This window comes from Lycium ferocissimum, chromosome 4 (assembly GCF_029784015.1).
Source record: "Lycium ferocissimum isolate CSIRO_LF1 chromosome 4, AGI_CSIRO_Lferr_CH_V1, whole genome shotgun sequence".
NCBI lineage: Eukaryota > Viridiplantae > Streptophyta > Magnoliopsida > Solanales > Solanaceae > Lycium > Lycium ferocissimum.
In genome coordinates, this window is record NC_081345.1 from 34,064,625 (window position 1) to 34,078,360 (window position 13,736).

A 13,736-nucleotide genomic window follows, 5' to 3' on the forward strand; every position below is an offset into this window, starting at 1 on the left:
ATGCTCAGTTAGTTAAGAATTTGCAAAAAAAATCTACCAAAATTGGAAGAAATTTTGATTGTTAAGGTCAATATTTTGATCTCATACCTTAAGGTGGTTTTCTAAAATGGAGAAAATGATATCTTCAATTTCACCTGAATTATTTACTCCAGTATGATGTGAAATTAATTAACAAACAATCTCACCTCCATTTAATTCAACTTTGTTTTATGCCTGTCTTGAATTAAATTAATAAGGTAATAACAGTCAAACTATTCTTTTCCCTTTTCTTATTTTCCTACCTATTTTTGCATTAAATTAAACAAGATTAACTAAACTAAGATGAACTTTAAAAGAAGGTTTGATCGGTAAGAGTGTTGTTTAAAGGTCAATTTGTGGAGGTCTTTTATCCACACCACAGCAAAATTGCTCGCTTTTTTTGTCTGCTTTATAGCATCCCTTTCCTAGTCATGAAAGAAGCTTTTCAGTTGAATCACTATTTTTGTCTTCCCCTACTATCTCTCCTTACCAGAATCTCCAAACTATACTATTATTTCCATTCCTTTTTGGAAAAGAACTGTAAAATATTTGACACTATAGTACTACTCCGGTTTTTTCATACAAATTTTAGAATTCAGATTTATATCATCAAAGTTAAGTTTTTTAAGTGATATTTTCTTCTTCGAATCACCTTTGCTATTATTTTCTTCTATATACAAGTTACATAGATATCATCTTAAACTATCAGACATAGAATTAAAGTATTAATGTAAGCAGTAGATGAAAAAACCATAAGCATTAGGTTTTTATTCTCGATATAACTTATACTCCATAAGCTATTGGTATTTTTTTTTAACACTATCAACGTAATTTAATTAACTGGTTATATCATGTTATTGCTCTATTTTTCAAGTTGCCAAATCAAGCCTGTTGCTATGTGTTACTTATTGTTGCGTCAACTTAACCTAGCTACTATTGTAAAAATATATACGCTATCAATAAATACAACTTAATTAAATTCTTACATAGTCGTGCTTGTGGAGTTTAAAGTTCTACGCACTAATAGAGGGAAAAAAATTATTTATAAAATTATGTCACTAATTACAATATAATTACAGAAAAATTTCTACGATAAATATTACTCCCTCTGTTTCAATTTGTTTGAACATATTTCCTTTTTAGTCCGTGCCAAAATGAATGACCTCTTTCCTAATTTGGAAACAAATTCACTTTATGAATGATTTGACCACACAAATTTTCAAGGCTTATTTTGAACCACAAGTTTCAAAAGTCTTCCCTCTTTCTTAAATGTCATGCCCAGTCAAATGGGTTCATATAAATTGAAACGGAGGGAGTACTTGGTATATAGTATCTTAAAATAGTAATATCACAAATTAAAATTTATTTATAATGTAAAGAATAGATACACTATCATCGATGTATATAACTTAAATTGTATGCTTTAGGTATTAAGAGCATGCTAATGGCTCACTCACCAAATTACTAACTACTTCCTCCGGCTATTTTCACTGGTCCGCTATATTATTAATATGTATCCACTTTTACTTATTCAGTTTAAAAAAATCAAGAGATAATTTATCATTCTATACCTATTTTACCCATATTATTAAGTAACTATACCTATTTTACCCATATTATTAAGTACCCCAATTCATTTCCCAATAATGATGATTTATAATAATTAGAGTGATATAGTAAAGTTTATTGTTTCTAAGGGGTGTGTCAACTCAAACATGGACGGATTTTACTCCAGCCTTCTCAAGTGTCGTTTTAGCTCATTTCACATTCATTAAGAAAGATAATAAGTACTCACTCCGTCCCATATTAGTTGTCCACGATACTATAAATATATATCCCAAAATACTTGTCCATTTATAAAATCAAGATAGAATTAATTAAGTTTTTCCTACTTTGCACTTAACATTAATTGTTTTTTAAAGTAACCAATATTGATTAGAGAGCAATTAATTGGAGAGAGATAAGGTTAATGTAGTAAAAATACACTTTTATTTATGAGTTCTTAAATATCGTGTAAAGGGGAAAGTGGACAAGTAATATGAGACAGAGGGGGTATAAGGTATAGTTTACTAAGTTACCCAATCTATATATATATATATATATATATATAAATAAAGTACATGATGTATTAATTTCTAAAATCAGGAAAACTATTTATCTTTTATCACAAATTTTTGGCTTTTTCACCTTTTAATTTATTTATGTACTATTAAAAATAATCCAAAAGTCACTTCACTAACTCTCTAAATTATTGCACCTGTTCTAAAATCCTAATACTAAAAGTCACCATTTAAGACACAATGTTATGCTTATCAATTACTCATATCTACTGAATAGATATGTCCTTCCTCCTTTGAACGACACAATGTTATGCTAACCATTCCCAAAAGCCTCCTGAAGTTGTCTTTAATGGTTCTCTTGATCATTAAAATATCACCACAAACATTTTCAATTATGCCATCCATTAACCACGTTCAAATTTCTACCGTTCGCAATGCCATTTATGTAGTTTATAGCTCTTTGCTTCTCAATCTAGACCCATCATCCTTCCTGACTAATATGCATATCAATAGTCAACTGAATGACAGAGTTTTGGCATTGAAATGATATCGTTTTTTTCTCCATATAACTTTCACTTAGTCGGGGCTTCAATTTGGGTACCGGCATCGGTGAGAATAAAAAATAAAAAAAATGTTTTTTTCTTTTTCTTCTATACTGTCACGATTGTACTTGTGCTTCAGGTTCAACCGTCAAGATATGATCTTTTTGGTTTATTTATTTGATTTTCAATAAATGCTAATTAAGATTTCAATATATCCATATGTTTTGTGTTTCTCTAATGAGTTCTTTAAATCCTGACTATTTTTACTTGTAAGAAAAGTTTGGAGAAAGCAAAGATTAATTTTGTCAAATGATCTTTTATATTGGTGTAATTAATTAACTTTCTTACGGGGTATGCTACACCCCATAATCTCTTATTTTGATCTAAAGGGTGCATCACACAAGCTTCACTTTATTTTGACACAAATATTTTTATCTTTCTACTTTAATTTTATTTTAAAGTATTCCAACCATTAGCAAGTTTGAATGACAAACCATAAGCTCAGTTACATTAGGTTTTATTGAAGAATCTAAGAATTAGTTTTTGTGTGTGTAAATTGTGGTCATGACGCTAAAGGTAACTTAACCCATATATTTATCTAAACCCTAAACGTGGTCCTTATATTAAATAGACATTTTAGAATGAAACCCTAATAAAAGAAAAGTACCAATACATGTTAATTGTCCGTCCATGCACTGAAAGGTTAAAATTAAAAAGAGAGATGACTGTAGTGTGCACAATCTTATTACATGATATGTTAATATTAATATAACTGAACATCAATTAAGTAGGAAGGTTACACAATTAACTTCTCATTGAGAGGACTATTCCTTAAGAAGTGTCATTTTAAAACTACAAATAGGTAGTCAATGCTTTATTTATTTGAATTATTTGGCTTTATTTTTCTTATACATTTGTTGTCATTCTTTTTTGGGAAAAGGGTCAAAAATACCCTCTTTGAAAAAAAGGAATAAAAAATATCATAGAACTTGTTTTGGGTCAAAAATATCCCTCATCCTTAAAGTTTCTAAATATACCACTGTCTTGATTATTTGGTAATTATCCCTTTAAAAATAACCCGAAATCATTTTTTAAACTTTAAGGATGAGAAGGGTATTTCGACCCAAAATAAGTTCATCATTTAAACCCGACCTAAGACTATAATAATAAAACATTTAACATCTATGTCAATCATCCAAAAAAAAAAATCCTTATTCCCCGATGATTTATTTTGGGACAGAGGGAATATTTCGTATTTATAATACTATTTATCAATTACTCCACTTTGTTTTGTTTGTTTTTTCAGAAAGCTGAGAGTTATTTATAGTGACTCATATCTCACTTTCTTCAAGCCAATAATCCCTCGACCTTAGAGCTTACTTCCGTTAGAACTTCCATCAGCATTTTGCCCCCTCTTTTTCTCTCTCTCATTGTGTTGCATTCCTCTTTCATATCTGCATTGAGTTTCCAGGGTACATTTTGCAAACTTCATATTCAATTTCTTCAAGTCTACTTTGTTCTCTTGACTGATGTAAAACAGGTTGCTCTGCTCAAACAGTAACTTTCTTGCCTTATTGTACTGCAAGAGTTCTACTTCTTAGTAATGTAAGAGTGAAAAACTACTTTCTTTGTTACCTTCCTTTGCTTAATTCAAGCCCATTTTGTCTCACTTGTCATAATCATTCCTCTCCAAGTTCTTGATAATGGGTTCTCGTTAAGTCTGATTCTTGGTTGTTATTGCTTTCTTGTTATACCCATTTGGTTGAACTTGCTTTAAAGCACTAAGAATCACTTATCTAAAAATGGGGTGTCGCTAAATTCTTGATACTTGGTACTTTGTCCCTCTCTGCTCTTTTTGCTCAGATAAATACAGTTTTTGTCAGATAGTAATAAAGTTCTGACATGTAACTGAAAATTAGATCCCTGTCCTCCTTTGTTCTTGTTTGAGTGCATTTTGGTGGCAACTTATAATTTCATATATGTAAGAAAGGTTTTATTGGTGTAATGGATCTAGAGCTTTTTGGAGTCAACCGTTAATTGAGATCTCATTAGATGGAGTACTGCTCTTCCTGTCCTTAAAGTCTTGATTTTTATATCAGTTATGGCTTTACTCCGTTAATTCATTTGACTTGTGGTCCTATGGAATTCAAATAGGCAGACAATTCCTTGCAAGTCTTAGACACATCCTAGACATATAATTATTCATTGCTAACTGATTCTTTTGTTCTTCCTAACTTGTATTCTTTGTAAATCTGTTAATATGTAGAGTTAGATAAATAACATCTTATTTTATGGACCTCAATGAAGGTCAGTATACAGTTAACAGAAATGAATCAACCAAGTTTCATTTTTATCCTAAATACTCTAGTCATGATCAAGTAGGTGTTGTCTTCCTGCCCAAAGTTTTTTTCCTTTGCCTATGCAAGTCTAGTTGAATTTGGTACTGGCCTCTCGAGTCCCTTTGATTCTGTGCTATTTTGTTGTCCTTCAATTCTGTGCTAGTTTGTTGTCCAAGTTTTCTTATCTGTCAAACGAAACAAAAAAAGAACAAAAATTTCCACCCTTCATTTTGGACAAATTTTGAGTGACCATGGAAGAAACGTTTGTTCCCCTCCGTGGAATTAAGAATGATCTCAAGGGAAGACTGTTATGCTACAAGCAAGACTGGAGTGGTGGTCTCCATGCTGGTATCAGGTAAGTTGAACGAATTAATATCAATGATTTGCACTTGGAATAACTTTCTTGAAGTGTATATGTAGTAAATTGTGTTCTCTTATACCTTTTAATGGATGCCTGACGATTATCTTTCATGTTCTATTGAAGGATCCTGGCTCCAACGACCTACATTTTCTTTGCATCAGCAATTCCTGTTATTTCTTTTGGGGAGCAACTGGAAAGAAGCACCAGTAAGATAGATTTGATTTTTCCTGTATTAGTTTCCTCTTATTGATGGTTAGTTGCTGATATGCTGTTCCTGTTTTATGTTATCTCAGATGGAAGTATAACTGCAGTGCAGTCTCTTGCTTCAACAGCACTTTGTGGTGTGATCCATTCCATTTTAGGTGGACAACCACTCCTTATACTAGGAGTCGCTGAGCCAACTGTCTTGATGTACACTTTCATGTTCAACTTTGCAAAAGATCGGAAGGATTTGGGTCCGAATCTCTTTCTAGCCTGGACAGGATGGTAACTTCTGAGCACTCTCAAAATCTTTCTCTCTTCATCATCACCCTTTCTAACATGGTTATGCTCCCAGGGTTTGTGTTTGGACCGCCTTTCTGCTTTTCTTGCTAGCAGTTCTGGGCGCGTGCTCCATAATAAACAGATTTACACGCCTGGCTGGTGAATTATTTGGCATGCTCATCGCAATGCTCTTTATGCAGGAGGCTATTAAGGTAATCAAACTTAAATATGTTAAATGATCCTAGTTTTCTGTCAATCTCCAGATCGGGAAAGCCAAATTGAAAGCAGAACAGAGCATACCAAACCAATATAATCATGACGAACATAAAAAACACGATCTAGTTCTGCTGAGTTTTTTCTCAGAAAGTATCAGGCGGCTTCATTGAACTATTATGGAAGTTTTGTCTTCGTGAAGCTCTTAGCTAAATAACCAAATTATCTTATGAAATTAGCAAAGCCTATTTTTGACCATTTCTTGAGATTTTTCACAATTGCCTGGCTTGCACCAAAAGAGAGGGTTTTCACCAATTTGTACAATTGTCATAACATATGGGGACATGATTCTTAGAATAAGCATAATGCTTTTCTAAATTTCAATGCTTATCCTAAAAACACAGGGTTTGGTGGAGGAGTTTGGCATACCTGAGAGAGAAAATCCTCGTGAGGCTGCATTCTCACCTTCTTGGCGCTTTGGAAATGGAATGTTTGCACTAGTTTTATCTTTCGGCCTTCTTCTTACTGCATTGAGGAGCCGTAAAGCTAGATCCTGGCGCTATGGAACAGGTTATAATTTCAGTATAACTGCGTGAATATTGCTGATAACAGAATGAAACTTTCTTTTTATTGTTAAAATCTAATATAGTCTGTAGGTCAGCCACATGCTAATAGTCATCAATTTAGAATGATCAGTTCCTGTTGAAACTGAAAAGGTATTTTATTAATGTGCTGACACTTAAATGTTGTTCAAAGGTTGGCTTCGAGGATTTATTGCTGATTATGGTGTCCCACTAATGGTGCTTGTTTGGACGGCTGTATCATACATACCAGCTCGTGATGTTCCACGAGGGATACCACGGAGGCTTTTCAGCCCCGATCCATGGTCACCTGGAGCTTACTCAAATTGGACAGTTATCAAGGTGCTTTCCTATTTTGTTTTTCCATAATATTTGATCAATCTCAAGATCATGGACTTAATATTTGAGATAGTTGATGTCCGTTTGGTCTTTGCGTATTTTGAAACTCAAGGTGATGGGTTTTACAGGAAATGATGGATGTTCCTCCTCTATATATTGTCGGAGCGTTTATCCCAGCCACAATGATTGCGGTCCTTTACTATTTCGATCACAGCGTTGCATCTCAACTTTCCCAACAAAAAGAGTTCAATCTAAAGAAACCTTCCTCGTATCATTATGATCTCCTTCTTTTGGGCTTCTTGGTATGCTGTTTGCTCTAGCTTTCTTGTTTTTAACATCAAGTTTACGCTGTAAGAGTACATTAATTGTAACATATTAGTTGATGCACCTTTTTTCTCCTCACTTTAGTACTTCTATATTCACTTAGGTCATCATATGTGGTCTTCTTGGCATTCCTCCTTCAAATGGAGTCATTCCACAATCTCCAATGCATACAAAAAGCTTGGCCACTCTGAAACATCAGGTACTAAAATTATCTCTTACTATAGAAGTTTCTAACCTGGAATATAGAAATTTATTGCCAACCTGCGTTATCTTTCATGTGTACACTGCTACTCTCTAGTTGAATAATGCAAGTCCAAACACAGCTTCCTAGGTACATGCAAAATCTTAATTATTCTTATATTTTATTGAATAGTAGGGAAATAAGGATCATGTAATCAAAACCACATGATGGCCCAGAATGGAAAAAGAACTTTAGTTCCTAAGTATTTGTTTTCTCCTGCTTTCGTGGTTTTCCAAAGGTTTCAGTTCATTTCTGAAACCATTTCTTGTTTAGGGGTATATTTACGATGAGATTATTCTAATTTTCTTATTTCTATTTGAAACAGCTTTTACGGAATAAACTTGCATCAACAGCGAGAAAAAACATTGATCAAAATGCAAATCTTGGCCAGTTGTACAGGAGCATGCAAGAGGCTTACAATGAGATGCAGACTCCCCTTGTCTATCAAACTCCTTCTGGCCTGGTAAATAGTGAGTAATTTCCAAATGGCTATGATTAAGGTAAATTAAAATGCTTATTATTACAGTGTTCATTCAAACAGGGGTTGAAAGAGCTAAAAGAGACCACAGTTCAACGGGCATCAAGTAGCGGGTACATAGATGCACCAGTCGATGAGACAGTCTTTGATGTGGAGAAGGATATTGATGAGCTCTTGCCAGTAGAAGTCAAAGAACAACGTCTAAGCAATCTCCTTCAGGCATTAATGGTTGGTGCTTGTGTGGCTGCTATGCCTATCTTGAAAAGGATTCCTTCTTCTGTTCTCTGGGGATACTTTGCTTTCATGGCAATCGAGAGCTTGCCGGGAAATCAGTTTTGGGAGAGGATATTATTGCTTTTCACTGCACCTGGTAGAAGATACAAGTGAGTCACTGACCAATGCTAGGATCATATATCAGTCCCCACCTCTACCTCCCACATATTTCTGTTCTAATATTGTTTCATAAGTTGTAGGTGTGCATGTAGGATCACATCCAAGATTTAGACTGATTAAAATTCTTAAAAGAGAGATGACTTTGGATTAGAATAATATTGAAGGATCAATGATACATGTCGATTCTTTTTTTCTTTTCTGAAAGACCGTAAAGAGTTAAATCTACCCTCATTTTCACCATGACCTTACATTTCCCCTCTAGGTTCTTACATTGCACAAAAAGAATGTAGTCAGCTTTGTCTCTGAAATAGATTCTGTGTATATCTTTCCTAATCTGCATATTTATCAGGGTCTTGGAAGATAATCATGCAACATTTGTCGAGACGGTACCTTTCAAGACAATTGCCTGGTTCACCTTGTTTCAGACAGTTTATTTGCTCCTATGCTTCGGCATAACGTGGATACCAATAGCTGGAGTTCTTTTCCCATTGTTGATCATGCTTCTAGTCCCAGTGCGCCAGTATTTGCTTCCCAAGTTTTTCAAAGGAGCACATTTACAAGATCTAGACGCTGCAGAATTCGAAGAAGCCCCTGCAATAGCATACAACATGTCCTATGGAGTAAGTTAGCATTTATTATCAGTAGTATGCATGCATCATAATAATAGATTTTCCCAGAAAAGCGGTGAATAAAAAAAGTTTTAGACGCTTAATCCTATGATCTATGCACTTGCAGGATCAAGATCCTCAGGGAAGACCTGCCTGCATGGATAGTAGTGAAATTCTTGATGATATAATCACAAGAAGCCGTGGGGAGATCCGGCGTTCCCGCAGCCCAAGAGTAAATAGTTCAACTCCCACCCCACTTGAGGAAATCAAGTCAATGCACAGCCCACAGCTAGGTCAAAGGGCTTACAGTCCACGAGTAAATATACTAAGAGGAGAAAGGAGCCCCAGATTGAATGGCAAGGGACTTGAAATAAAGCAAACTCCCAGCCCTCAGCCATCTAAACTTGGTCAAAATGTTCGTAGTCCGTCGTCTACCTAGTATTAACAAATATTGTGGTGAATTTAGAGTCTCTAGTGGTTCTCGAGAGGTCTTTTTATATTGTTAACAGTGCTTGAGTGGCAGTCTAAGTATGTGATTAACCGTCACTTAGGCATCTGTTTCGCTGTTTGTGTGTCTTACTTGTCTTTAACAATGTATACCTTTTTATTGTGTTATTCTTGTATGCAATCCAACTACTCTGGGCAGAGGACAAATTATATCAAAAAATAAAGAGTGAATTTTCTAAAGTACAACTGCTTGTCAAAGCTTATCAACTACCATTAGCTTTTAACAGTTCTTCTGTTACTGCATTGTGTTTCATCTGCACTAATGTATAAGAAAGCAGTGAACTAGTGCATAACAAAATTAACTCTCAACATTTGCTAATGCTTGTCCTTCACACAACAGGGTCACGTCACTTTTTGCATGTATCACCAACATAAATAGCCCTTGTGTTTTGAATGATAAATATATTTGTATAAATTGTTTGTAATTAAGGGTAGAGTAGTCTTTACACATCATTGTACACCCTATATATATCTTGTACGCTGTTCACAATATTATTAAGAATCATACTCTGTAACATGGTATCAGATTGCTTAGGTTTTTTTCTCTACGTGTGTCTCTAAGAGCCATGGCAACCTCGGCAACCTCTTCATCAACATCTAGTTCTTCTGTTACATTGAATATGCCTAGAGCTAGCTGCTTTAACTTCAGGAGGATAAGAAATAAAGGTTTATCAGATAATTATAATAATGACAAGCTGACAAGCTAGGCATCACTTTATGTAACTTGGCCAATTGGCCATCGGGTGCACAACCTAGTGGAATGCATACTAGTCCTTCCACCATATCTACAGCTTGTACCTTGCCTGAATTATTTATTAGTCTAATCTGTTAAAAGCATCCAATTATCTTTTCAAATCTCGACATAGACAATATATATATATATATGAAATATTGGATGATGTGCCTAAATTTTGGTAGACAAGATTACCTCGTATTTGTGCTGGTGGAAAATAACATTACTCTATAAATTAGTTCAACAATGTGCAAGTTGATCCGAACACCCTTTATTAAAAAGTAAAATTAAAAAAAGCATCAAAGTATCTTGCCTACCCAGCCCCATATAACACTTTGGGGAGATAAAGATTTTGTGACCACTTCTGGACCCCCTTCGGTCTTAGAAAAGATCTCTTGAAACTGATTTTGTAATTAGCCTTTTCATTACCAGATTTTTTAGTCTCAAGTGCCAAAAAAGCAGTCTGGAGACTGGTCTGCATTGATACTTTATTCTTCTCTTTATCTCTCTGTCAATTAAAGCAATTACAGGATTTTTAAACTCCAAGAATATAAAATTAACATGCTTAAAATTGTTGAATGTCAAAATACTGAGCATTCCAATTTGATGTCAAAATCAGCATGCGCATGATTTAGATACCACTTAGAGATTATATTAGGTTTACTTACTCTTAGACTATTAATAAAGAAAAATTCAGTTGACTAGACAAAAGGAAACAGCCTCCTACCCAAGGTAGGGGTAAGGTCTCCATACATTCTACCCTTCAGTGGGTATATTGTTGTTGTTGCTGCAGTTGATTGTGCAAAAGATTAAACTATGCATACAATATTAAGCTGCTTCTCCTTTTCTTTCCCTTTACCAATCATTATGATGTCAAAAAGCTTATTGAACTTTTTTTTTTCGAACTTATTTGGAACTGAAGCATTATTATTGTTACTATAATGCAAAAAATACTACCATTAAAGATTGTGGTAGGATGAACAAGATTGTTTCACCCTTAACCAGAAGTTTCGAGTTCAAGTCTTTGGAGTTAGGAATGCAAGAATATAAAATTAACATGCTTAAAATTGATGAATGTCAAAATACTGAGCATTCCAATTTGATGTCAAAATCAGCATGCGTATGATTTAGATACCACTTAGAGATTATATTAGGTTTACTTACTCTTAGACTATTGATAAAGAAAAATTCAGTTGATTGGACAAAAGGAAACGGCCTCCTACCTTGGAAGATAGGGGTAAGGTCTGCATACACTCTACCCTTCAGTGGGTATATTGTTGTTGTTGCTGCAATTGATTGGGCAAAAGATTAAACTATGCATTCAATATTAAGCTGTTTCTCCTTTTTTTTTTTCCCTTTACCAATCATTATGATGTCAAAAAGCTTAGTGAACATTTTTTTTTTCCAACTTATTTGGAACTGAAGCATTGTTATTGTTACTATAATGCAAAAAATACTACCATTAAAGATTGTGGTAGGATCAACATGACTGTTTCACCCTTAACCAGAAGTTTCGAGTTCAAGTCTTTGGAGTTACGAATGCAAACTCTCATAACAGCTTACACCTTTAATTAGCCTTACACTGTTACACAGGACAAATCGGATATTCAAAACACCGAGTGAAAAGAAAAACAAGAAACAATACTTACCTATTGTTCCAATTTTTATGCCAGGATACATGACATGCGTTTGATATAAATTTTATCACTTAATCGTTATTTATTAATAGACATTCTCATCTCATTTAATTATTAACCATGATAAGTTAATATTATTTTGAGCAAATACGGGATACAAGTAAGTTTTTTCACAAGATAAAAAGTCCAATATGACAACAATGACCTTGAGGTCGCAGGGTTTCGAACTCACAACACTACTTCAATCACTTGTAACTTTCCCCCAAGTTTTCCTGTGACGTAAGAAACAAATTAGGCACATTTTTCTATTTCTATTATATATAAGTGTCCAAGAGAGGCTAACACAAAGAATGAATGCTTATATCAAAAGCCATATAAATTATACACTTTAACCAACTACTTGTTTATCCCGTGTGGATATATGTCATAATACTAAATATTTATTCTCTTCTCATGTATACACGTATGCACTTCAATTTTAATTCTCTGACACATTTATTTCCTCTGTGTACTTTTACTTGTTCACTTTTGACGTTTCAAGTTCTTTAAAATTAATTAAATCTTTCCCATCTTACCCTCTCCGTCCCATATTACTTGGCTACTGAATATTTATTCTCTTCTCATGTATACACGCATGCATTTCAATTTTAATTCTCCGAGACATTTATTTCCTCCGTGCACTTTTACTTGTTCATTTTTGACTTTTCACGTCCTTTAAAAAATAATAAATGAAGTACTCCCGCCGTCTCATATACCTTGGCCACATTACTAAACTACTTTTTTATTCCACGTGGACATATGTCATAGTACTGAATATTTATTCTCTTCTCATGCATACACATATGCACTTCTATTTTAATTCTCCGACACATATTTATTTCCTCCGTGCACTTTTACTTGTTCACTTTTGACTTTTCAGGTTTTTTAAGAATTAATAAATGAAGCACTCCCTCCGTCCCATATTACTTGGCCACATTACTAAAAATATATGTCCACATTACTTGTTCATTTACAAAATCAAGATAAAAGTAATTAAATCTTTCCCATCTTACCCTCTTCGTCCCATATTACTTGGCCACATTTCTAAAAATATATGTCCAAATTACTTGTTCATTTACAAAATCAAGATAAAATTAATTAAATCTTTTTCATCTTATCCTTAGTAATAAATGTTCTTGAAAATAGTCAATTTTGATTAGAATGTATTTATTGGAGAGAGATAGGGGTAAGATAGTAAAATACATCTTTCATTTATGATTTCTTAAGGGGCTTGCAAAAGGAAAACAAGTAATATGGGACAGAGGGAGTATATACTTTACCATAATATTCATATTTACCTGTAAGTCTCAATAGCCTTGGAAATGATTTGAAAACGAGTAATTAATGTAAAGGGTAAAATTAATAATAAGAAGAAAAAAATTCTTTCTCTTGATATGTTAACATGGACAAAGGGAGTGACTTTTATCCCCGTTTTCCTTTTTTGTCAATACTTTAAACGTGAAGAGAGGACGAATAATAGCAATGCAAATTTGTATCAAAAGTTATATAAATTGTACACTTTAACCAATTACTTTTTTTATCCCACTTGGACATATCTTAGTTAAGTATTTATTCTTCTCATGTATACACATATGCACTTCAATTTTAATTCTCCTACACATATTTATTCCCTCCGTGCACTTTTACTTATCCACTTTTGACTTTTCACATTCTTTAAGAATTAACAAATGAAGTATATATTTTATCATAATATCCATATTTATCGGTGTATAGTCTCAATAGCCTTAGAAAATGATTTGAAAATGAGTAATTAATGTGAAGGTAAAATAAGAAGAAGAAAAATTTCTTTCAATAAAAAGAAGAATTTTTTTTTCCCCTG

General features: G+C 33.6%; 1 protein-coding gene across 1 annotated transcript; it reads left to right on the forward strand.

Moving 5' to 3' along the window:
* The first annotated feature begins 3,963 nt into the window (after positions 1 to 3,963).
* LOC132052454 (probable boron transporter 2) lies at positions 3,964 to 9,673 on the forward strand. Its single transcript, XM_059443996.1, has 12 exons — positions 3,964 to 5,314; positions 5,444 to 5,526; positions 5,614 to 5,806; positions 5,877 to 6,015; positions 6,421 to 6,586; positions 6,773 to 6,939; positions 7,065 to 7,238; positions 7,364 to 7,459; positions 7,827 to 7,964; positions 8,043 to 8,362; positions 8,722 to 8,992; positions 9,108 to 9,673. The coding sequence occupies exons 1-12, from the start codon at positions 5,211 to 5,213 to the stop codon at positions 9,417 to 9,419; spliced, it is 2,163 nt and encodes a 720-aa protein (XP_059299979.1). The 5' UTR covers positions 3,964 to 5,210; the 3' UTR covers positions 9,420 to 9,673.
* The last annotated feature ends 4,063 nt before the right edge of the window (positions 9,674 to 13,736 follow it).